At 43.9% G+C, this 23,713-nt stretch overlaps 1 protein-coding gene across 5 annotated transcripts in view; it reads right to left on the reverse strand.

Annotated features, from left to right (window-relative positions):
* The window catches only part of celsr1a (cadherin EGF LAG seven-pass G-type receptor 1a), a 386,197-nt gene that overhangs the window by 204,109 nt on the left and 158,375 nt on the right, over positions 1 to 23,713 (reverse strand). For all 5 annotated transcript variants that reach the window (XM_038811388.1, XM_038811389.1, XM_038811386.1 and 2 more), the window contains exon 3: positions 12,043 to 12,681. In XM_038811388.1, coding sequence (XP_038667316.1) covers positions 12,043 to 12,681 — 639 coding nt within the window. The remainder of the gene's footprint in view (positions 1 to 12,042; positions 12,682 to 23,713) is intronic.

A 23,713-nucleotide genomic window follows, 5' to 3' on the forward strand; every position in this document is an offset into this window, starting at 1 on the left:
TTGGTCATGGGTTTATTTCATCGGTGTGGGGAGGGGGGATTAATTGCCCCAGTAATTCCTGGAAATCATTCCCTCCCCCGCTGGCCTCCCGCTCTCCCCCCCTGGCATCTAGCTCTCTCCACTGGCTTCTGGTTCTCCCCCTTCTCTGCCCCACTGCTCTTTGGCTCTCCCCTTCTCTCCCCCATTGGCCTCTAACTCTTCCCCCTCCCCCCTCCCTTTTCCCACTGGCTCCTGGTCTCCCTTGCTGGCCTCCTCCATGGGATCTCTGACTGACTAATTGGAGCATCCCGATGGAATGGTCAATCAGGGCACTGAGTGACAAAATCAACCAGGTCAGGAAAAAGCTTCCCCATTAACAACCAGTCCATTTGGGAGGCGGTGGGGGAAAGACATTTACCCCGGCGTCAGTTTTGGATGCTGTGAGGTGGATTTCTGCACATGCAGGAGCAACTTGATGATCGGCAGGTGGGCGGCATTCGATTTGCAGAGTGCAGCTGAGGGGTTTTTTCTGGGTTGTCAACAATAAATGGTGTGTATGGCGGTTAAGACGGGGAGGTGAGAGGAAGTAAAGAGAAAAAACATTGGCGCTGTGCGAGAATGTGAGGTTCTGCTGGAAATCTCAGGTGTGGTTCATGTAAAAGAGGGAAAAGCTGCAAACTGGGAAATTTGAGCTATTCTGAGAAAGATGTCAGGACATCGGGCGTTCAATTAAAAACCGGGACCATCCCAGCAAAACCGAGACCTCTGGTTAACATAGCCTAAAATTGCAGCGGCCATGTAATTGGGATCATTGCCCTCCAGCATTGGCCAAGCAATTTTTAAAATGTTACCGATCAAGAAAATTATTGTGCAAACATCATTTGTGGAGATGAAAATAAGGCATGTTATTTTGGGCCCCTTCCTCCAGCTTCAGTGTCCAGTTCAAGTATTCTATAATAATTTTTATTAGTGTCACAGGTAGGCTTACATTAACATTGCAATGAAGTTACTGTGAAAATCCCCTAATCGTCACACCCCAGCACCTGTTCGGGGACACAGAGGGAGAATTCAGAATGTCCAAATTACCTAACAAGCACGTCTTTTGGGACTTTGTGGGAGGAAACCGGATCACCCGGAGGAAGCCCACACAGACACAGGGAGAATGTGCAGACTTGGCACAGACAGTGACCCAAGTTGGGAATCGAACCCAGGGTCCCTGCCGCTGTGAAGCAACAGTGCTAACCACTGTGTCACCGTGCCACCTAATTATTCTCAGACAACACCTCTTTCAAATGGAAATCTCCTGAACCTTGCAGAATTAATAATTGATTATTTCAGCACTGTTTGTTTAAAACTCATTTGGTTACCTTCGTCCCCGGCCCATCACAGACGTAACTATTAGGTTCTCGTCTATTCAGAAAGGAAATCAAGCCAGATTCAGAGGTAATTAGCTAATTACTGTATAATCCAATTTTGCAGATGACTGTCAAATATGTAAAATCCTTTCATGTTGACAAAACTAGACCGATGAGGACAGGTCAACTATCATCACTTGAAGACATTACAAGTAATTCGTTTATGGAAAAGACAGCATGAAAAATAATTACAGGAAGCAGAGGGTACGCCGAATATGTAGATAGTAAGAAGTGAACGGTTGGAGGTTTTCCGACATTGAATTATCTTGATATCCTACCCTATCATCATGTAGAAAGGATTTATCAAATAGTTGACAGAGTCATTTGGCATTTCCTGTCTTTCCGACAATGGGCATTCTTCTGCACGAGTGCAAGGCTGTTCGTGAACCAGTGCTTTTGTTTCAAATTCATCTTGCTGCTTTTTTCATTTAAAAGTATCAGAAAAGGAATGATGAGCAGCTTCAAATCATACACATTATCTCCGCATTTTGACTTCCATTGCTGCTGGACAACAGTAAATCCCAAACTCCACTGGGATACTACAAACCATTCATTACACGCAAATTAAATGATCATTTGGTTGTACAGGACTGGAGTATTGCTGCAAGAAGACAGATACTATTGAAGCTTTTTGCCGTGCACTCATCAGGATAGCTATGCAAGAAAAACCAAGAATAAAGGAAACAATAATTTATACCACACGGGAAGAGTGTGCAAATTGGTTGGTAAGGGGACTCCAATTTGTAGAGGCATTGCCATGAAGAATGCAGCAGAGAACAGTTAACTGTCAAGCTTTTTGTTTCAAATTAAAACCAGGCAGGGTGACACCGATTGGTCAAGGCTTTGCCATGGGGAATGGACCAGGGAATGACCGTCAGCCAAGCTTTTATTTAGTTGTCGTTTCCTTTACTGTTGGTTTATCTTGCGTGGCTGTCCCGAGGAGTTTAAGACAACAAGTTTTAATAGCAAGTTTTCTTTTCAGCAATACAAGTCAAATTAAAAAGACAAGCTGCTTATAATCACCCCAAAGCACTTGTAGTTGCACCAAAATAGGATTGGAGGAAATAAGTTCTGCAGAACAACTTTTATCAAGTCGTTTCACACGCCAGGAGACCTGTAAACATTATTCATGCTTGCCCCAGTGGCTGAAGGGAGCCATTTTCTCTTTCAAAAATATTCTCAAGGTTTCTCCGATGAGATGAGATTTGGGTGAAGTCTTTGATAATGCGTAACAGTTACTGTTCACAGTTAAAACTTTAAAATACTAATGGAAAGTAGTTGACATAAAAATTATTGCGCCTTGATTTATTTGGACGGGATGCTCAATTTTAGATTACTAAAAAAATGTCCACATCGATATTACACAGAAACATGGATAGAAAATAGGAGTAGGCCATTTGACCCTTCGAATCTGCTCTGCCATTCATTATGATCATGGCTGATCATCAAATTCAATACCATTTTCACAGTAACTTCATTTGAAGCCTACTTGTGACAATAAGCGATTTTCATGATCCTGCCTTCCCCCATATCCCTTTAGCCTCAAGTGTTATATCCAATTCCTTCTTGAAATTACACAAAGTTTTGGCCTCAATTACTTTCTGTGGTAGCGAATTCCACAGATTCAAACTCTCTGGGTGAAGAAATTTCTCCTCCCCTCAGTCCTAAAAGGTTTACCCCTTATCCTCAAACTATGACCACTAGTTCTGGGCTGCCCCACCATCGGATTCTTTCTGAATCTACCCCGTCTAATCCTGTTAGAATTTTATAAGTTTCTATGAGATCCCCTCTCACTCTTCTAAACTCCAATGAATATAATGCTAAACGACTTCATCTCTCCTCATATGACAGTCCGAGGAATCAGTCTGGTAAACCTTCGCTGCACTCCCTCCATAGCAAGAACATCCTTCCTCAGACAGGGCAGCATGGTAGCACAGTGGTTCGCACTGTTGCTTCACAGCTCTAGGGTCCCATGTTTGATTCCCGGCTTGGGTCACTGTCTGTGCAGAGTCTGCATGTCCTCCCAGTGTCTGCGTGGGTTTCCTCCGGATGCTCCGGTTTCCTCTCACAAGTCCCAAAAGACGTGCTGTTAAGTAAATTGGACATTCTGAATTCTCTCTCCGTGTACCCGAACAGGCGCCAGAATGTGGCGACGAGCGGCTTTTCACAGTGCCTTCATTGCAATGTTAATGTAAGCCTACTTGTGACAATAAACATTATTATTATTGTTAATATAAGGACACCAAAACTGCATACAATATTCCAGGTATGGCCATGCCAACGCCCTGTATAATTTCAGTAAAACATCTCTATTCCTATACATACCAATTGCCTTCTTTATTGCCTACTGTGCTTGTGCACTTACTTTCAGCGACTTGATGCATGAGGACACCAAGGTCTTGTTAAGTATCCACCTCTCTCAATTTACACTCATTCAAGTAATAATATTCATATTTTTGCTACCGAAGTGAGTAACCTCACATTTATCCACATTATACTGCACCTGCCATGCATATGCCCACTTACTGAGCCTGTCCCAATCACACTGAATCATCTCTGATCCTCCTCACAGTTCACCCTTTCACCCAATTTTGTATCATCTGCAAATTTGGAGATAATACATTTAGTTCCCTCGCCCAAATCATGAATATATAATGTGAACAGCGAGGGTCCTAGCATCGATCCCTGTGGTATCCCACTAGTCACTGCCTGCTATTTGGAAAAAGACCCATTTATTCCAAATCTTTGCATTCTGATCAATAAACAGCTTTCTATCCATCTCCAGACACTTCCATGCGCTTTAAATTTACATAGTGATCTGCTATGTGGGACCTTGCTGAAGGACTTCTGAAAGTCTAAAGCAACTACATCCACTAGTTCTCCCTGGTCAACTCGACTAAGAAGTCTAGTAGATTTTTTCAAGCATTATTTCCCTTTCATAAATCCATGATGACTTTGTCTTATTATGCCACTGTTTTCCAAATGCTATGCAATGGATTCTAGCAACTTCCCCACTACCGATATTAGGCTAACTTGTCCTGTTCCCTGTTTTATCTCTACCTCCCTTTTTGAATAGTGGGCTTACATTAGCTACCCTGCAATCTGTAGGAACCATTGCAGAGTCCAAAGAATTTTGGAAAATGACCACCAATGGATCTTCTATGGATCTATGGGCAATATAGTGGCACAATAATGAGCACTGCTGCCTCACAACACCAGGGACCCGGGTTCAATTCCAGCCTTGGGTGGCTGTCTGTGTGGAGTTTGTATGTTTTCCCAGTGTCTGCATGGTTTTCCTGCGGGTGCTCCAGTTTCCTCCCACAGTCCAAAGATGTACAGGTTAGGTGGACTGGCCATGCCAAATTGCCCCTTTGTGACCAAAACCTTAGCAGGGGTTACTGAATTTCCGGCATTAGGGTAGGGGCATGGGCCTAGGTAGGGCACTCTTTCAGAGGATTGGTCCAGACTCAATGGGTCGAATGGCCTCCTTCTGCACTGTAGGGATTCTATGGATTCTATGATTTCTCGGGCCACTTCCTTGAGAACTCTCGAAGGAAGATCATCAGGTCATAGAAATTTATCAGTCTTTAATCTCATCAATTTCCCCCAAACCATTTTTCTCTTAATGCTGAATTCCTTCAGCTCCTCCCAAAAACTTGTGTTTCTCAGAACATCTGGAACATTATTCATAATAATAATAGTAATAACCTTTTATTGTCACAAGTATGAAGTTACTGTGAAAAGCCCCTATGACTTCCTTTGTGAAGCAAAGTATGAATTTAGTTCCTCAGCCATTTCTTGGTTCCCGGTTATGAATTCCCCTGTTTTTGACAGTAAGGGGCCTACATTCATTTTTGTCAATCTTTTTCTCTTTACTGGTTCTGAAGCTGGGTCTCATGATGCAGAGCAAGACAGCAGCGTGGGTTCAATTCCCGTACCGGCTGAGGTTATAATAATAATCTTTATTGGACCCCAGGTCACTGTCTGTGCAGTGTCCGCACGTTCCCCCAGTGTCTGCGTGGGTTTCCTCCCACAAGTCCCGAAAGATGTGCTTGTGAGGTGAATTGGACATTCTGAATTCTCCCTCAGTGTACTCGAACAGGCGCTGGAATGTGGCGACTAGGGGCTTTTCACAGTAACTTCATTGCAGTGTTAATGTAAGCCTACTTGTGACAAGCTTGCCATCCTTCCATTGATTCTGTATACACCTCCCGCTGCCTCAGGAAGGCAGACAACATTGTCAGAGACCCCTCACACCCAGGCTTTTCCCTCTTCCAGACCCTTCCATCAGGCAGAAGATACAGAAGTCTGAAGACCCGCACATCCAGACATAGGAACAGCTTCTTCCCCACAGCTACTAGACTCCTCTACGACACTCCCTTGGACTGATCTGTTCCCTGTGAGAATACTATTCACGACGTCCTATGCTGCTCTTGTTTGGCCTTGTTCCGTACTGTAACCAATTACTATTTGTTGATGCACCACTGTCAATGTACTCTGTCAATTATTCTTTTGTCTACTATGTATGTTCCCTTGGCCACAGAAAAATACTATTTCACTGTGCTTCGGTACATGTGACAATAAATATCAATCTATCAACAATAATAAAGATTATTATTATTATAAAATTCCTACTCCTCTCAAGTCTTAAATGGAAAATCCCTTATTTTGAAACTGTCACATAGTCCAAGATTTCCCAATCTGGGGATACATCCTCCAAGCACCAACTCGGACAAGCCCCCTCAGAATCTTGTATGTTTCATTAAGTTCACCTCTCATTCTTCTGAACTCCAGTTTTGGGGAAGAGATGCAGGGAAAATGTGAGGAAGATCATCTTTATGCAAGCAAGGTAGAAGCTACAGATTAGGTTGAATACCATCACTTCACAGTTCCCTAATAAATTGTGATCCAAGGAGGGTGCTTGGATTTAGACAAGCTGTCCAATAGTTTTGAATCTTGGAAAGATATTTTAAATCAGGTTCGGGAAAAACAACCCGTGTCATAGATCATAGATTCATAGAATTTACAATGCAGAAGGAGGCCTTTTGGCCCACCGAGTCTGCACCGGCCCTTACAAAGACCACCCTACTCAAGCCCATGTATCTACTCTATCCGCCGTAAGCCCCACTTAACCTTTTTGGACACTAAGGGCAATTTAGCATGGCCAATCCACCTAACCCGCACATCTTTGGACTGTGGGAGGAAACCAGAGCACCCGGAGGAAACCCAACGCAGACACAGATAGAACGCGCAGACTCCGCACAGACAGTGACCCAAGCCGGGAATCAAACCTGGGACCCTGGAACTGTGAAGCAACTGTGCTAATCACTATACTACCATGCTGCCCACTATGTGTCCCTAATTGATGCATAACATGAGGGGGAGGCTGTGGCAGTGCGCATTGTCGCTGGACTAGTATTCCAGTGACTCTGGGTAATGCCCTGGGGTTCCAGATTCAAACCCCATCACTAGCACACTGGGCTAAATCGCTGGCTTTTAAAGCAGACCAAGGCAGGCCAGCAGCACGGTTCAATTCCCGTACCAGCCTCCCCGAACAGGCGCCAGAATGTGACAACTAGGGGCTTTTCACAGTAACTTCATTTGAAGCCGACTTGTGACAATAAGCGATTTTCATTTCATTTACAGATGGCGAAATGTGAATTCAATAAAAATCTGGAATTAAAAGTCCATTGATGACCATGAAACCATTGTCGATTTTTGTAAAAATCCAACTGGTTAACTAATGTTTTTAGAAAATGAAATCTGCCATCCTCACCTGGTCTGATCTACATGTGACTCTAGACCCACAGCGATGTGATTGACTCTTAACTGCCTCAAGGGCAATTAGGGATGGGCAATAAATGCGAGCCCAGCCAGTGACGGCCACATCCAATGAAAGAATTTTTGAAAGAAGCATCTGTTAAAAAGACGACCGTTTAATATTCCAAACGAAAGCAGGAATTATTTTCGATATACTACCACAATATTAGGAAGGATGTTGTGTGTTTGGGATCCATCTCAGCTGGTAGAAGTATCCCACTTATGATTCTTTACCTCTAGCACGAAATAACCGAGTCCACTATCTGTTACTGTACTATTTACCTGTGACGCAAGCCCACCTGGATGACTACCAAGACTGTTGCTGAATGAGATCCAACTGAAATCTATACATTGCAGTTGAAGATGACAGAGGTCCAAATACTGGTCACAAAAAAGACTTTAATGCACCGCCAACCTTATCATCATAAATATAACCAACCACAATAAGTAACATTTGGTATAGCGGCACGGTGGCTAGCACTGCTGCCTCGCGCACAAAGGACCCGGGTTCGATCCCGGCCCCGGGTCGCTGTCCGTGTGGAGTTTGCACGTTCTCCCCGTGTCTGCGTGGGCCTCATCCCCACAACCCAAAAAGATGTGCAGGGTAGGTAGATTGGCCACGCTAAAAAATTTGCCCTTAATTGGAAAAAAAATAAGTGGGTACTCTAAATTTAGAATAAACATTAGGTTAACACTGTCAAAGAGGTCTGTGTCCATTTTATTTTCATCTACCTTCTCAGAACAGGGTAATATCTCTCTGCCTAGGGCCAAACAGATTAGAGGCCTAAATAATAATAATAATAATCATCACTTATTGTCACAAGTAGGCTTCAATGAAGTTACTGTGAAAAGCCCCTAGTCGCCGCATTCTGGCGCCTGTTTGGGGAGGCCGGTACGGGAATTGAACCCGCGCTGCTGGCATTGTTCTGCATTACAAGCCAGCTGTTTAGCCCACTGTGCTAAACCAGCCCTTGGTGCATGGTTGAAAGAGTGGGGTGGAAGGCAGGTGTTCAGTTCATGGGACACTGGCACCACTACAGGGGGGGAAAAAAACAGAGGGAACAATTCCAAAAGAACAGACACCAAATAAACTGAACTGGAGCCAATGTTGTCGTCAATTGAATGCGTAAAAGTGGTAGACAGGGCATGCAACTAATCACGGGGACTACGAAGGCTTCAGCCAAAAGATTAATGCATACATCTGGCGAGTAAAATTAAAGCTGTAGCGCCGACCAGCGCTTTTACGAAAAGCAAGTAAATTATTTCAGGATGTGACAGAGAATTTAATAACCAGAGTAGGGAAAAATATTGAAAGCTTAAAATGAAAGGTACCCATGAAGCATTTGTAACACAATAAATGACTTTGGCACAGAAATAAATGGGCTTGATCTAATAGCCATCAAACAGACATGGATGCAAGGTGACCAAAGATGGGAACGATATAGTCCAGAGTACTTGACTTTTAAAAAAGAAAGGCTGAATATTAAGGGGCAGCACGGTTGTTAGCATAAATGCTTCACAGCTCCAGGGTCCCAGGTTCGATTCCCGGCTGGGTCACTGTCTGTGCGGAGTCTGCACGTCCTCCCCGTGTGTGCGTGGGTTTCCTCCGGGTGCTCCGGTTTCCTCCCACAGTCCAAAGATGTGCGGGTTAGGTGGATTGGCCATGCTAAATTGCCCGTAGAGTCCTAAAAAAGTAAGGTTAAGGGGGGGTTCTTGGGTTACGGGTATAGGGTGGATACGTGGGTTCGAGTAGGGTGATCATTGCTCGGCACAACATCGAGGGCTGAAGGGCCTGTTCTGTGCTGTACTGTTCTATGTTTCCAAAGATTAGTAAGCCTGAGGGTAGGCAGGGTTTTAAAAATCAAAAAAGAAAGGCCTAGTAAGTGATAAAAGGGTGGGAAACTAGAGCATGAGAGCAACCTGTAAACAAATGTAAAAACACAACAATTCTTTTTTACAGACTGTTAAAAGTTAAGATTAATGAAAGTAAACAGCTACCTCTTGCCTCTTAAAGGCAAAGAAAAGGTACTGGAGGAATTAATGACTTAAGAGTTCTCGGAGTCTGATGGCCTACATCCTAGGGATTTAAAATAAATGGCTGCACAGAGAGCATGTATTGGTTTTAATTCTTCAAAACAGTTCTCGATTCTCGAACAGTCCTGCTAGAGTCCTGCAGCTTTCTCTTTGGCATTCTCTCGCTCAGAGGGCCGTGAGTGCTCAGTTGCTTAGTACATTCAAGATTGAGGAGGTTAGATTTTTGGGCACTATGGGAATCAAGGAGTAGGAGGATAGGGCGGGAAAGCAGAGCGAGAGTTCAATTATGGTCTCAGGAGCGGGTTTGAGGAGACGTACAACCTACTCCTATTCCTCATCTTCTTACCCATCTGCTTGTTCTATATCCAGCATTGTGAAATGGTGAGCAAGGGAGGTTGAAAATATTGAAAATATACGGGCAGCAGGATGGCGCAGTGGTTAACCGAGGTCCCGGGTTCGATCCCGGCTCTGGGTCACTGTCCGTGTGGAGTTTCCATATTTCCACCGAGTTTGCATGGGTTTCGCCCCACAACCCAAAGATGCGCAGGGTAGGTGGATTGGCCATGCTAAATTGCCCCTTAATTGGAAAAAATGAATTGGGTACTCCGAAATTATATATTAAAAAAAAAGAAAATATTGAAATATTAAGCTTGCACCGATTTTCAACAACGAATCTAAACCTGTCTAATTCTGGAGTGCTGATTCAAATTGAATACGGTACACATAATAACCTTATTAAACTGGATCACCCGGAATTCTAGATCGTCTCTTCCTACATCAGCTATGGAATTAACGTTTGTGCTGTCTGAATACCATCCTTTGATTTTGGCGGACATGTGGTGAAATGACTGGACTCTGCAATTCAGATTTCCTTCTTCTGGTCACCTGGTGACAATAAATATTTTGTATCCAGCGGTGGAAAACTAAAACACCTGTTAATATTTTCCCACCGAGAACAATGGTCAAAGAGGCGAAGGAGACAATGACCATGTCACCGGAGGGGGGGGGGGGGGGGGGGGGGGGGGGGGCTGATGCTGATGGTCTATTCTCAATGATCTGATCCTAATATTTTTCTCCATGAGACGCAACAGGATGAAACACCAAATTCCATGCCATGCCCAGTGTCAACATTGGTTCACAGATGGAGGCAGCATCACAGTCAGAAAACTGCGGCTTCCTACCCTACTTGAGATACTAGCACAGAATCTAGACTGACATTTAACGGCAGTACTGAGGGAGAGCTGCTGATCTAATAGTCCTTTGTATAAAAATTTAAACTGAGGCCCCCAACTCTCCTCCCAACTTGATCTAAAAGGTCCTATGGTACTAATAAAAGAAAAGGTCCAGTCTAGCCAATAGTTATCCCTCAACTGGCTTCAATAAAATATTTTTTCTGGTCACTTATTTCATTGCAGCTTGTTGGTCTGTGCTGTGTGTCAACTGGTTTCCTTATTTTTTGACATGCAAGTCACTGCACTTCAAAAAGTAATTCATTGACCGTGAACCATTTGCGAAAGCCACTAGATAAATACAGGGTCTTCCTTCTCAATCTGGGAGTGAGTGTGCCGATCTATATTTGGCATCAGCAGGATGACCCTCCTGAAAACAGGTGGAATGCGGGGACATAGTGGACATCAAGCTCAAGCATATTTAAAGCCAATAGAGGGATGACTATTGGCTCGACAAGATGCAATGGAAAGCCAGTGGGTCAGGGCCGAACGTCAAAGCCTATCTACCTGCACATTTAAACTCCACAGTAGGGTACTGAATATTTTTTTATAAACAAAAACATTTTCTGTACCATGTAAAACTTTTTTTTTGTATAAATTTAGAGTACCCAATTATTTTTTTTCCAATTAAGGGGCGATTTAGCGTGGCTGATCCACCTAATCTGCACATCATGGGTTGTGGGGGTGAGACCCATCAGATACAGCGAGAATGTGCAAACTCCACACAGACAGTGGCCAGGATCGAACCCGGTTGCTCAGCGCCATAGGCAGCAGTGCTAACCACTATGTCACCGTGCCACCCTCTGTACTATGTAAAACTAATCAAGATCAATAACGAACGTTGCTGATCAAAATATATAGTTTACAACCTTTGCAGCCTTCCAGATTCAACACGGAGTTCAATAATTTCAGGTAATCAACTCTACTCCCATATTGTTTTGGCCAGCAAGTGCTGGTAATGATTCTGCTGTTCCCATGTATTGCTCCTCTAAACCCATCTTTCATTTATATCCTTGTCCCTTTACCATCCCCTCTTGCTTTGCATGATCATCCCTTTTTTAAAAAAATCTTTCTATTGACATTTCTCATATTTATAAACAATTGTATATATACACACATCACATTCTTCTTGCCCGCGTTAATTTCCTTTATTTTACAGAGAGGTTTATTTTGTCCTTTGTTTAACTAATCCTATGTACAATTCGCTGCCCTCTGGATTAGTCTATAGTTTCTGCCCCCCCGGCTTTGGCTATATGTTCATCCCTTTTGACATTCAATCATTTTAGCCTTCCACCTTATCACAGATCTTTCCTTTTCATTTGCATTTCTTCTCTTCACCCCTTGAGAAGAAAAAAACCCTGTTGCAGTGCTAATTTTTTCCAGTTATGGTCAAAAGTAATCAACCCGAAACATCAACTCTCTTTCTCTCTCCGCAGATGCTGCCTGACCTGTTGAGTACTTCCAACATTTTCTTGTTTCATTTGCAGCACTTTGCTACAAAGTTCACATCATATCACACACTCCGAAACAAATAGGTTGAAAGTAAAAACAGTCGAGACACTTACCTGTAAAATCTTCGCGACATTCACAGTTATAGCCTCCCTCCCTGCTTCTGCAGAGACCATGGTTAGTACATGGATCGGAATAACAAAGGTCAATCTCCGTTTCACAATAATCCCCAGTAAATCCAGGAGGACACCTGCACCTCAGTCCATTAATGGGATGAATGGGTCGGAATAAGACAGTGTCAGATGAAATGAAAGGTGCTGAACTGTCAAACTTCAGCACAGAGACACATTTCATGTAGTTTTCGCAGGGCTCTCGCAGGCAGATATTGTCATCAAAGGGGAGGACCCTCTGAGTGGAAATGGTGGTCAGCAGAGTCCGGTTGAGATAAATTTGTTCCTGTAGATCCTCGGAAGGAAAGTACTGGTTTCTTACTCCACCTGGCAGCAATGCAGAGAAACTCACGTTCAGAATGTTTGCGCTAACATCAGTGTCGTTTTGAATATTAAAAATAAAAATGTCCTCTTTCGTCGTGGACAACACAGCAGCAACTCCTTCCACAAAGAGGGATAGCAGTGGAGACAGAAACTTGTCCTGGGACATATTCTCCAAACGTACGGTAATGCTGTTCGTTAACATGTCTTCTGTGATGATGGTCACCCTCAAAGTGCACAGTGCAGTAATGACATGAATGCCGTCTGAAGGGAAAAAAAAGAAGAAACCATCACTATCTGATCGAAGGGCATAGCCGATGCTGTTAGTGTGATTGGCATAGTGAGAGAACCCACCAGAGCCTATCTGCATTTCAGAATAACGAGGGCAACCAAACATTGAAGAGACAATACATTAGCATTACCAGGCAATTTACACAACCACATTTGACAACCCTAAATCTGGATTTAAGTTTATAAAAGGTAGAATTTTTCTCGGAGAGGAGACCAAAAAGGCACTGGGCAGGTCAAAGTCATGATCCGATAGGAAGAAGACTACTCTAATCATGGTACCAGAGAGGTGAGTCAATATATTTGAAAATAATCTAGAAATATCTAAACCCTTCTGCAGAGGAAGAAATAGGACACAATTGGATGCCATCGTCATAGTGTCAAGCTGGTGTAATCGCAATTCATAAGATTCCCTGCAGTGCAGAAGGCGGCCATCCGGCCCATCAACTCTGCACCATCCCTCTGAAAGAACATTCCACCTAGGCCCATGCCCCACCCTATCCCCATAACCCAGTAACCTCACCTAACCGTTTGGACATCAAGGGGCAATGTAGCATGGCTAATCCACCTAACCTGCACATCTTTGGACTATGAGAGGAAACCGGAGCACCCAGAGAAAACCCATGCAGACATGGGGAGAATGTACAAACTCCCAAACAGACAGTCACCCAAGGCCAGAATTGAATCCAGGTCCTTTGCGTTGTGAGGCAGCAGTGCTAAGCGTTCCACCATGCTAACCATTATGTCGCCAACTATAATCTTCAACAATCTATAACAAAAATGATCATTTATTAGACTATTATGATCCTAGACCAGACCCCAAAAGTGGCTCAGATACTGGACAGAAATCCCAATATTTTCTTTTAATTTTGTAAGACTGAGGAAAGGATACTTCGCTCCAGCAGTAATTGCGTCAATAAATAGGGATATGGTATATTAAAACAAACTTTATTACTGATACAGTATTAAAATCTTTAACATGACACCTACAAGTAGCTTACATTACCCCTTAAACAATACTACTCAAGGACGGCACGTTAGCACAGTGGTTAGCACTGCTGCCTCATGGCACAGAGGACCTGGGTTCGAACCCAGGCCCGGGTCACTGTTTGTGTGGAGTTTGCACATTCTTCGCATGTCTGCATAGGTCTCACCCCCACAACCCAAAGATGTGGAAGATAGGTGGATTGGCCACGCTAAATTGCCCCTTAATTGGGAAGAAAATAATTGGGTACTGTAAATTTATAAATACAATTCTACTCAATATAGTGAATCCAATACCCTTAATTACTATCTTTATTCCCATTTAAACAACAATCTCAGCTCTCAATCAACATTTAAAACCAATGGCACAGATAATTACTTGCTTTACAGGGAGATTATCTGCGAAAGACAACTTTTGACATTTCTTTTGACATTGCTTTACAGAAAAGATCTGACTCGTCAGAAATTCTGGTTGTATGTCTTCAAAAGCTGTTTCAGCTTCCCCTTTACTTCAAAAAAGTCTGCATTGCTTTAAATACTGAAAATCTCTTTTTAAACCAAGATTATTTTATAGCACGTCTTCAGCAGTCAATCACAATCTAACTCAGGCTTTTAACCCTTACTTCACCAAATACTTGTAATACCAAATATCTGAAATTCCTACAAGACACAATATCATTTTCAAAGCTAACATCACAATGAAAAGCGTCTGTCATAATATATATCCATGTATATAATGGAGTGCAGACAGGCAGTGATTAACACACAGGATGACCAGTAAGCACACAGAACACAGCAGGCAATCACCACACAGGACACGACCACTATAAAGCCAGAGGGCACCAGTTTTCCCGCTCTCTCGGGATCCAGCCTCTGAGACAGTCAGAGCTCGTGAGCATTAGCCAGTGCAAACACCATATGGTAGTCAGTAAGTCTGGTCAGGCTAGCATCAGGTCTCCATTCAAGTCAGCATAGTTTCAACCCACAGTTGAACATCTAAAATAGTTAGATGTTAAATAAAATCGTGTTGCATCTCATCAAGTGTTGGAAGTCGGTCTCTCGCTACACTGCCTCAAACGTAGTCCATATAGACCCAGCCTGCCCAACACAAGTGTCTTGAGTCAGTTAATAATTTCTGCATGTTTTAACAATTATTAAAAATTAAATGCAGCCCGAGAGAGTTAAAAAAATATTTAATTCTGTACTCTATAATTAAGAGAAAACATGAAAGTGAGGCAGCAGCAATCTTATTACAATAGAAACCCATCAGTAAGAATTTTTTTAAAAATCGTTTCCCCTGGCCTCTTGTCTTTCTCCCTGCTCTTTCTCTTCTCATATCCAAGAGAAAGTGTTATGGGCTCATGAATCTCTTCCAAAGTTGCCATTACCTACTTAACTAACTCAGCCTCCTCCATTAGATACTGTTGCATTTTCCTATATCAAGTGTGGCCTAACTAAGGTCACTACAGCTGCAGCAGGACTTGCCAACTTTTATACTCAATGCCCCGGCTGATGAAGGCAAGCATGCCGTATGCCTTCTTGACTATCTTCTCCACCTACATTGCCACTTTCAGTGACCTGTAGACCCAGGTCCTTCTGCCTGTCAATGCGCTCAAGGTTTCTGCCATCTACTTACGTTTCCCACCTGTGTTAGACCTTCCAAAATACATTTCCTCACATTTGTCTGATTAAACTCCATCTGCCATCTCTCTGCCCAATTCTCTAACCGACCGACATCTTGCTGTTGTCATGAATAACATAATAGATTAATGAATAACTTCACGATTGATACCAAACTTTCTGCATGGTTTTGTACAGTTCCACAGCTAACATAAAACTGTAACGGGATTTGATTAGAGTTTAGTAGTCTGTGCATTTAGCAAACTACATTCCAACTGTCATCATATTTCAAAGAAAGATTAGGTATGGAGCCATTTGGTGAACTATTTTTCTTTTAAAAGTATCTTCAAATGCTTTTGAACTGCACGTTTTCATTACCCAAAACAGTGCAAGTGCCAGACAGATCCCAGTACATCATATTCTTAAAAAGTAACCAGGCAACTGAAGCTTGGGTAGATAGGCAAGTAAAGCCCTGTACACCTTGCAACTGTCCTCAACATTATATCAGCGTAGCTATCAAAAGCTACATTCAGGGCTTGGTTGGCACCACGGATCCTCTTGTTTTTATAGCTGATAGGATTGGAGTTTATTTTAGATTAACCACGCCTGAACAATCATAATGTTGTGCAGCAAGTGGTAATCCAGTAGACTGGCAGAGCTATAAAAAAACACCAATAAAACTGATAAGATCCATCAAGAGGAAATTTGAAAAATAACTTGCCAGTAAAAGTATTTTTATGTTATGGGGAGAGTGGTAAATGAAAATGTGGACCCATTAAATATGGACAGAGTGTATAGAGTGTAAGGAGGCGGCCGAATGAAGGCTTTGGCCGGGATTTTCTTCTCCCGTTTCTGGCGGGTATCAAGGCGGCAGAAAATCCAGCAGGAATCCCACAACAGCTTTCACGCCGGCGGGATTTCTTCACTGGGTTGTCTCTGCCCACTGGCCAATGACTTAAGTGGGGCTCCCACGGGCTTTACAGCAGCGTTTGTAAAAAGGGAACCTTGCGAATGGTCCCCAGAGGGGCACATGGTAAGTACAGCCCTGCCGGCGGGGTGGGGCGAGCTTGAGCAGTATCTTGGCACTGGCCCCTAGTACTCCATCTTTTGTATCTATTTTCATAGTTGACCAAGAGGACAAAATGCAAAAAATAATAAAGGGAATACTGCTGATGCGGAAACAAAAACAGAAAATGGTGGAAATGTTTTGACGGGCCAGGCAGCACCTCTGCAGAAATAAGTGTTAATAGAACATAGAACATTACAGCGCAGTACGGGCCCTTCGGCCCTCGATGTTGCGCCGACCTGTGAAACCATTTGAAGCCTATCTGACCTACACTATTCCATTTTCATCCATATGTCTATCCAGTGACCACGTAAATGCCCTTAAAGTTGGTGAGTCTACTACTGTTGCAGGCAGGGCGTTCCACACCCCTACTACTCTCTGAGTAAAGAAACTGCCTCTGACATCTGTCCTATATCGACCACCCCTCAATTTAAAGCTATGTCCCCTCGTGTTGGTCATCACCATCCGAGGAAAGAGACTCTCACTGTCCACCCTATCTAACCCTCTGACTATCTTATATGTCTCTATTAATGTTTCAGATTGATGGCCTTTTGAAAAAGTTAGAGATGCAAAAGGTTTTAAGCGAGTACAGAGGCAGGAGAAGAGAATGAGAATGGGAAAGAACAAAAAGGAAGGTTAGAAAGCAGGATAGATTAAAGGACAAAAGCAATGGTCATCCAAGGCAAAGAAGTGGCACATCTAACAAAAGGTGAATCTGGAGGAGGTATAAATGGGAACAGCAGAATCATGAGCAGCTGCCTTTTGAAAAATGGGAGCAGAGTTTCTGATCTGATATGGTTAAATTCAAGGTTGAATCTTCAAGATTGTGAAGTGACTGATCGGAAGACGATGCTGCTCAGCGAGCTTACACGGAGCTTCATTGGAACCACATGGGAGGCTGAAGACTGAAAGCCAGAGTGGAAATCAAAATGATGGGTGACCGGAAATTTGGTTTGGGATCGTGCTTGTGGATTGGGTCGAGGTGTTCCACAAAACAGTCACGCTAAGGCAAGCACGGTGGCACAGTGGTTAGCATTGCTGCCTACTGCGCTGAGGACCTGGGTTCAAATCCCGGCCCTGGGTCACTGTCCGTGTGGAGTTTGCACGTTCTCCCAGTGTCTGCTTGGGATTCGCCCCTCACAACCCAAAGGTGTGCAGGATCGGCGGATTGGCCACGCTAAATTGTCCCTTAATTTGGAAAAAATAATTGGGTACTCTAAATTTGTAATAAAAAAAAGCAGTCACTCAATCTTGGTTTCCTCAAGGTAAATGATCTTGAATTGTGATCAGTGAATACAGGATACTAAATTGAAAGTATAAATAAATCACCGTTTCACCTGGAGTGGCACAAAGCTAAAAATATCAAAAACTGGGAGAGTGGTGGGAGTAGATTTATTTTAAGTTAAACAGGTAATGAAGAGAACGGAAAAATCTTCCAGGCCTGATATTCTCCACCCCCAACTATTAAAGGAAATAGATGAGGAAATTCCAAATCTATTAGTCATAACTTTCCAAAACTCTTTTTAGGAAGAGCACATTCAGATTGGAAAATGTCAAATGTCACTCTATTTTTTAAAAAGGGAGGGGCAGGACACAATAACATGAATTATAGGGAAGTCCCTGGAATCCGGCATGAGGGTGAACAATGGAGAAATAGGTGATCAAAGCTCGTCATAATGGATTTGTGACGGGTAAGTCATGTCTGACGAATCTATTTAACTGTTTTGAGCAGGTCTCGAACTATGATGGTAGGGGTCTGTCTAAAGACGGTGTTCATAAGAACTTCCAGAACACATTTGATAAAGTTCTGCCCCAAAAAAGTAAACATGTGCTCACGGTGTAAAGCAACACAAACGTCACAATCTCAGGAAAATCACATAGACGATCGCAAAAATAGAAATGGGGCTGATTTGGAAGTGGAGAATCTTTGGATGTTATGGTGTAGGTGGGCTGATGGAGCAGTGTCCAAGTAATCTCACTCTGTATATAATCCATCATGTGGGTTTTCAATAACTGGTATTCCTCAACAGGGTAAATAATACTCAAAATTCACCACTGTCAGACTTTTGCAATTCACATTTTTGATCTCCAGACTTTCTAAAAAAAAAGAAATTAAGAGTTTGACACATCAGAAACCTCTAAAATAGGAATACTTCACGTAAATATCATTTACTGCTCCAAATAAAACTGTACAATATCCCCTGTCCCACAACTCTGGTATTTACAATAGACTCCAAAAGGAAGTTTGGTAAGTTGTAATAGCTCGGCATCAGTCATACTTATCGCATCCCTGATCAGAGAATTGTTACCATATATTTATACGCCTCCATTGAGCAGCGAAGAGGGTGGAAGTGAAATATCAACTTCATACAAATACTCTTGATTATCTGTTGCATCCATCTCTAATCCATATAATTAACATTCAGGGTAAAGGCAACTTCAGTTATAGGACAGATAATCTCCAACCTATACTTTTCAAACAGGTTATGTGTACACATGTTGGCCACTGGCAATTGTAAGCAACTTGTCAAGTGTTTTCAGAAGCAATTTTCTCTCATATACCCACAAAAGCAAGGATGCCCAACTGTACTCAGAAATGTAACACAAACCACTTTCTTATCCAGTCAATCAATTAATCTGTCATGTTTTGTTCACATGCCAAACAACTATTATTTGACAGCTGAGTACAAGTAATTTGAAGGAAACCAAAGAAAAATTTTGCCTGCCAGATGCTAGATTTTGGAGGCTCATTGGAGAAAGGGGTTCCTGAGGGGGGTGGCGGGAACAAACAAGGGAGTAAACCCACCACCCCCCTCAGTCAAATATCCTCATTCCAGTTTGTGTATTGATAAACTATGATCCAAAAATAGCCCCACTCCAATCACAAATGGTGGGTGACATACTAACAGGTCCAGACACATTGCCATCAATGGGCGGGATTTAACCAAAAGGTTTCCAAGTATGGTAGCGAGCGGGAACTGCCATGATCACACCAACACTCATCCCGGCGAGGCACTCACTGCTATAAAACATTAATGGGTCCACTTAACAAGGCCCATAGGCTTCACGTCGCAAATTCTGGTCCCGTTGGCTGATTCGCCAGGACCACCCTCGCCAGCCCCCTGCTAACAAGGAAGAGCACCACAAGGACAGCTCGCAGCCAATGCCACCAAGAAAACCAGCACCACGATTCAGGGGATGCAGACCTGGGTAGATTACTGGACGCGGGAGAGGCCAGAAGGGATACCCTGTTCCCCCGAGGGTCTCGAAAGGTCAGCCAGTGCCGTCTGGGAGGAAGTGGCAGCGGCCGTCAGCTCAGGGAGTGTGACCAGGAGGGCCGGCACCCAGAGGCGCAAGACAATCAACAATCTCCACCGGGCCGCACAGGTAAGTTGGCATCAGACGCCTGACCGCCCCTGCAGTCAGCACCTGGAACAGGCCAGCATGGCGAGGCATGTGTCACCAGCAAGTGGACTGGGGCCCTCCGGCCCCAAAAGATGCCCAGCGGGGGAATCGAAGGCCTCGGGACGTGGTGTACAGTGGGCTGCCTCCTCCTCTGCATCCTGGGGACGCACCTAGATGCAGCAGTAGAGCACAAAAGAACAAAGCAGGTCGAAGATCACTTAGACGGCATGGGGAGGAGGGGGGGCGTAGAGGGTAATGGGGGGGGGGGTTTGAGTGCATATGGGGGTGGGGGAGGGTCTAGGAGGGATGGGGGTGGCACAATCGGGGCATTGGGGCCACATTTGTTAAATAATAAAAATTGTTGATCTTGATCAATATTGTTTTCCCTTTTTTTTTCCTATAAATTTAGAGCACCCAATTATTTTCTGTCCAATTAAGGGGCAATTTGGCCAGGCCAATCCACCAAACCTGCACATCTTTGAGTTGTGGCAGTGAAACCCACGCAGACACGGGGAGAATGTGCAAACTCCACACAAACAGTAACCCGGGACCTTGATCAATATGACGCCTCTGCAATACGTACCAAGCACCAATCCCATGCCTCACCTCTCCAGACATGGAAGATCTGGGTGCCTCCTCCCCCCCCCCCCCCCCCCCCCCCCCCCCCCCCCCCCAACCCTGGCACACCCTACCCAAGCACCCCGGGTCTGCTCACTAGATTCCACACCCTGTAGCCCATACACCCACACTTAACGTTACCTGGACCGGGTGCTGATTGCAAACCGGTTGGTGCCCAGAGCCGTTCTCAGTTCTGGCCTCTCCAGCAACCTAACGGCCTCGTCGCGCACTCGCTTAAGAGCAACGCGGCCATTAAATCGTGTCCCCTATTCCCAATAGCATTCTTCATCTGAGGCTGGTATCATGACCACTTTTCACAGCAAGCCGAGAACAACATACATGCCATCAAAAAGCATTAGTCATTGAACAATTACAAAGAAAGACTAATTCATACCTATGTGCATCAAGAATAAAACCATAATCAGATTTAAACACACGGTGTTGAAGTGGATCATGTTTAAAGACATCAGTAAGGTACAGTCTACCCCATAGACACCATCTATTTGTCTTTATTATCCCGCTGCTGTGTGTGGTATTTTCCCCAGTTGTTGCTCACGCAATTTCTCAATATTTTGACAGTTTCATTGCATTCTTTTCGTAACATCAAAATCCACAAATGTGAGACAGCTATTATATTTTATTTGATACCTTGCACGGCTTAGGTAAAGGAAACCTAAAACTTTAAACAAGAACATTGGCTAGAACTATGAACTAAGGGTATAAAAACCTGTGGTAAAATAGTAAATCAGGCTTCCACGTAAGGGAGATTAGTTGAACATTGGTGGAAACTGCTGGCCTTAGCCTTCAAAAACATGACCATGAACCAGGGGTGGGTGATCAAGGTCACCTCAGTGCTGAACGTGAATGGTAATCACACAGGCCCAATTACACTAATACGTCTTGGTGCAACTCAGAGCAAACAGAAAAGGTACCACACAGAATCCCTACACCGAAGAAGGAGGCCATTCGGCCCAAAGAGTCTTCACAAACCCTCTGAAAGGGCACCCTACCTAGGCCCACTCGCCCACCCCCATAACCCAGTAACCCCACCTAACGTTTTGGGCATTAAGGGGAAATTTAGCATGGCCAATCCACCTAACCTGCACATCTCTGGACTGTGGGAGGAAACCGGAGCACCCGGAGGAAACCTATGCAGACACGAGGAGAAGGTGCAAACTCCGTACAGCATCCAAGGGCCTTTTGAAAACAGAGGTCAAGTTAGGTTTAGTTGCAGCCAGTGAGATTCCACAGAAAGGAACCAATATGAGAGCATGGTATTAACCACTAACGGACGAGGTAGCTGTGCAGTGTCAATATTCTTTTAGGCCGGAGCCAAATCAGAACTGTCAGTCTTTGACAGCAAAACTGTTGCCCATTTGAAAACAGATTTTCCATGTTTAACTCAAAGGAAAAACATAGGGTCCCCGCTAACACAATTTCATGGAACTGGCCCTGAAGGATAAACTTCATTAATGGCAAAATGAACCATTGGACCATAACAAAATCTTAGCCCAGGACCTCAACAGAAATGAAAGGACACACAACCTGTACCCACCACACAATCCACCCCAGCCATTAAGATTCAGTTACTCGGCTTCTGTTTCAGAATCAAATCCAAACCATGATCATGATTTTACTGTATTAGTTCACTTTGAACTGATTAAAACAGTAGCCCAAATGCAAGGCAGCTAGTTGATGATTAGGCTGCCCACCATCTAGTGACGTGTTGTCCAATATACTCGCCACCTGACACACGAGATAAATCAGTCACCGACAACTGACAAATTGGTGTTGTTTTTTTTTTAAGAGCTACATGGTATTGAATTGTGTTCAGCTTGCAGCAGTGCCTTCACCGGCTGGGGCATGGAGTTTAAAAATTGGCACATCATGTTGCAACTTTATTGAACCTTAGTTAGGCCACACTTGGAGTATAGTGTTCAATTCTGGTTGCCACACTACCAGAAGGATGTGGAGGCTTTGGAGAGGGTGCAGAAAGAATTTACATGGATCTTGTCTGGCATGGAGGGCATTAGCTATGAGGAGAGGTTGGAGAAACTTGGTTTGTTCTCACTGAAACAACAGAGGCTGAGGAGCGACCAGATAGAACACTACAAGATTATGAGGGCCACAGACAGAATGGGCAGTCAGAAGCTTTTTCACAGGGTGGAAGAGTCAGTTGCTAGGGGGCGTAGGTTTAAGGTGAGAGGGGCACGGTTTAAAGGAGATGTAAGTTTGTTTTTTTTGCACAATGGGTGGTGAGAGCCTGGAACTTGCAGCCGGGGGAGGCAGTGGAAGCAGATACGATAGTGACTTTTATGGGGCGTCTTGACAAATACCTGAATAGTAATAATTATTATTATTATTGGAACAAACAATTGACAGGAAGAGGAAACTGTTTGCGTAAAAGGAGAGATTAAAAAAGATTGGCCATGACGCCAAAGGTCCATTAAACAAATGTCCTGCGTTTGGAAATGGCAGGTGCAAAGCATTGGGCGACACTGTGGCACAGTGGTTAGCACTCTGCTCCAGGGACTCGGGTTCTATTCCGGCCTTGGATGATTGCCTGTGTGGAGTTTGCACGTTCTCTTTGTGTTTGCGTGGGTTTCCTCCGGGTGCTCCAGATTCCTCCCACAGTCCAAAGATGTGCAGGTTCAGTGGATTGGCCATGCTAAATTGCCCCTTAGTGTCCAAAAGGTTAGGTGGGGTTACTGGGTTGTGGGGATAGGGTGGAGGCATGGGCTTAAGTAGGGTGCCCTTTCCAAGGGCCAGTGCAGACTCGATGGGCTGAATGGCCTATTTCTGCACTGTAAATTCTATGATCTACGAACAAGGCAAGAGACCGTGTACAGAAGGAAAGTTTGGTGAGTATCGGAATCCTATTGGACAACAGTTATCTGGTAATATTACATGGTACTTGGCGAGTTTTTTGTTATATCAGGAGATACTTTTTTAAAAATAAATTTAGTGTGCCCAATTCATTTTTTCCAATTAAGGGGCAATTTAGCATGGCCAATCCACCTGGCCAGCACATCTTTGGGTTGTGGGGGCGAAACCCACGCAAACACGGGGAGAATGTGCAAATTCTCACGGACAGTGACCCAGAGCCGGGATCGAACCTGGGACCTCGGCGCCGTGAGGCTGCAGGGCTAACCCACTGCGCCACCGTGCTGCCCTCTACAGGAGATAATTTAACGGAGCGAGTCAAAATATTTCATCGCATATTTGACATGAATATCAGAAACGGTGAGCTCTAATTGTTTTTTTCTTTTTTAAAAATAAATTTAGAGTACCCAATTCATTTTTTCCAATTAAGAG

This window comes from Scyliorhinus canicula, chromosome 11 (assembly GCF_902713615.1).
Source record: "Scyliorhinus canicula chromosome 11, sScyCan1.1, whole genome shotgun sequence".
NCBI lineage: Eukaryota > Metazoa > Chordata > Chondrichthyes > Carcharhiniformes > Scyliorhinidae > Scyliorhinus > Scyliorhinus canicula.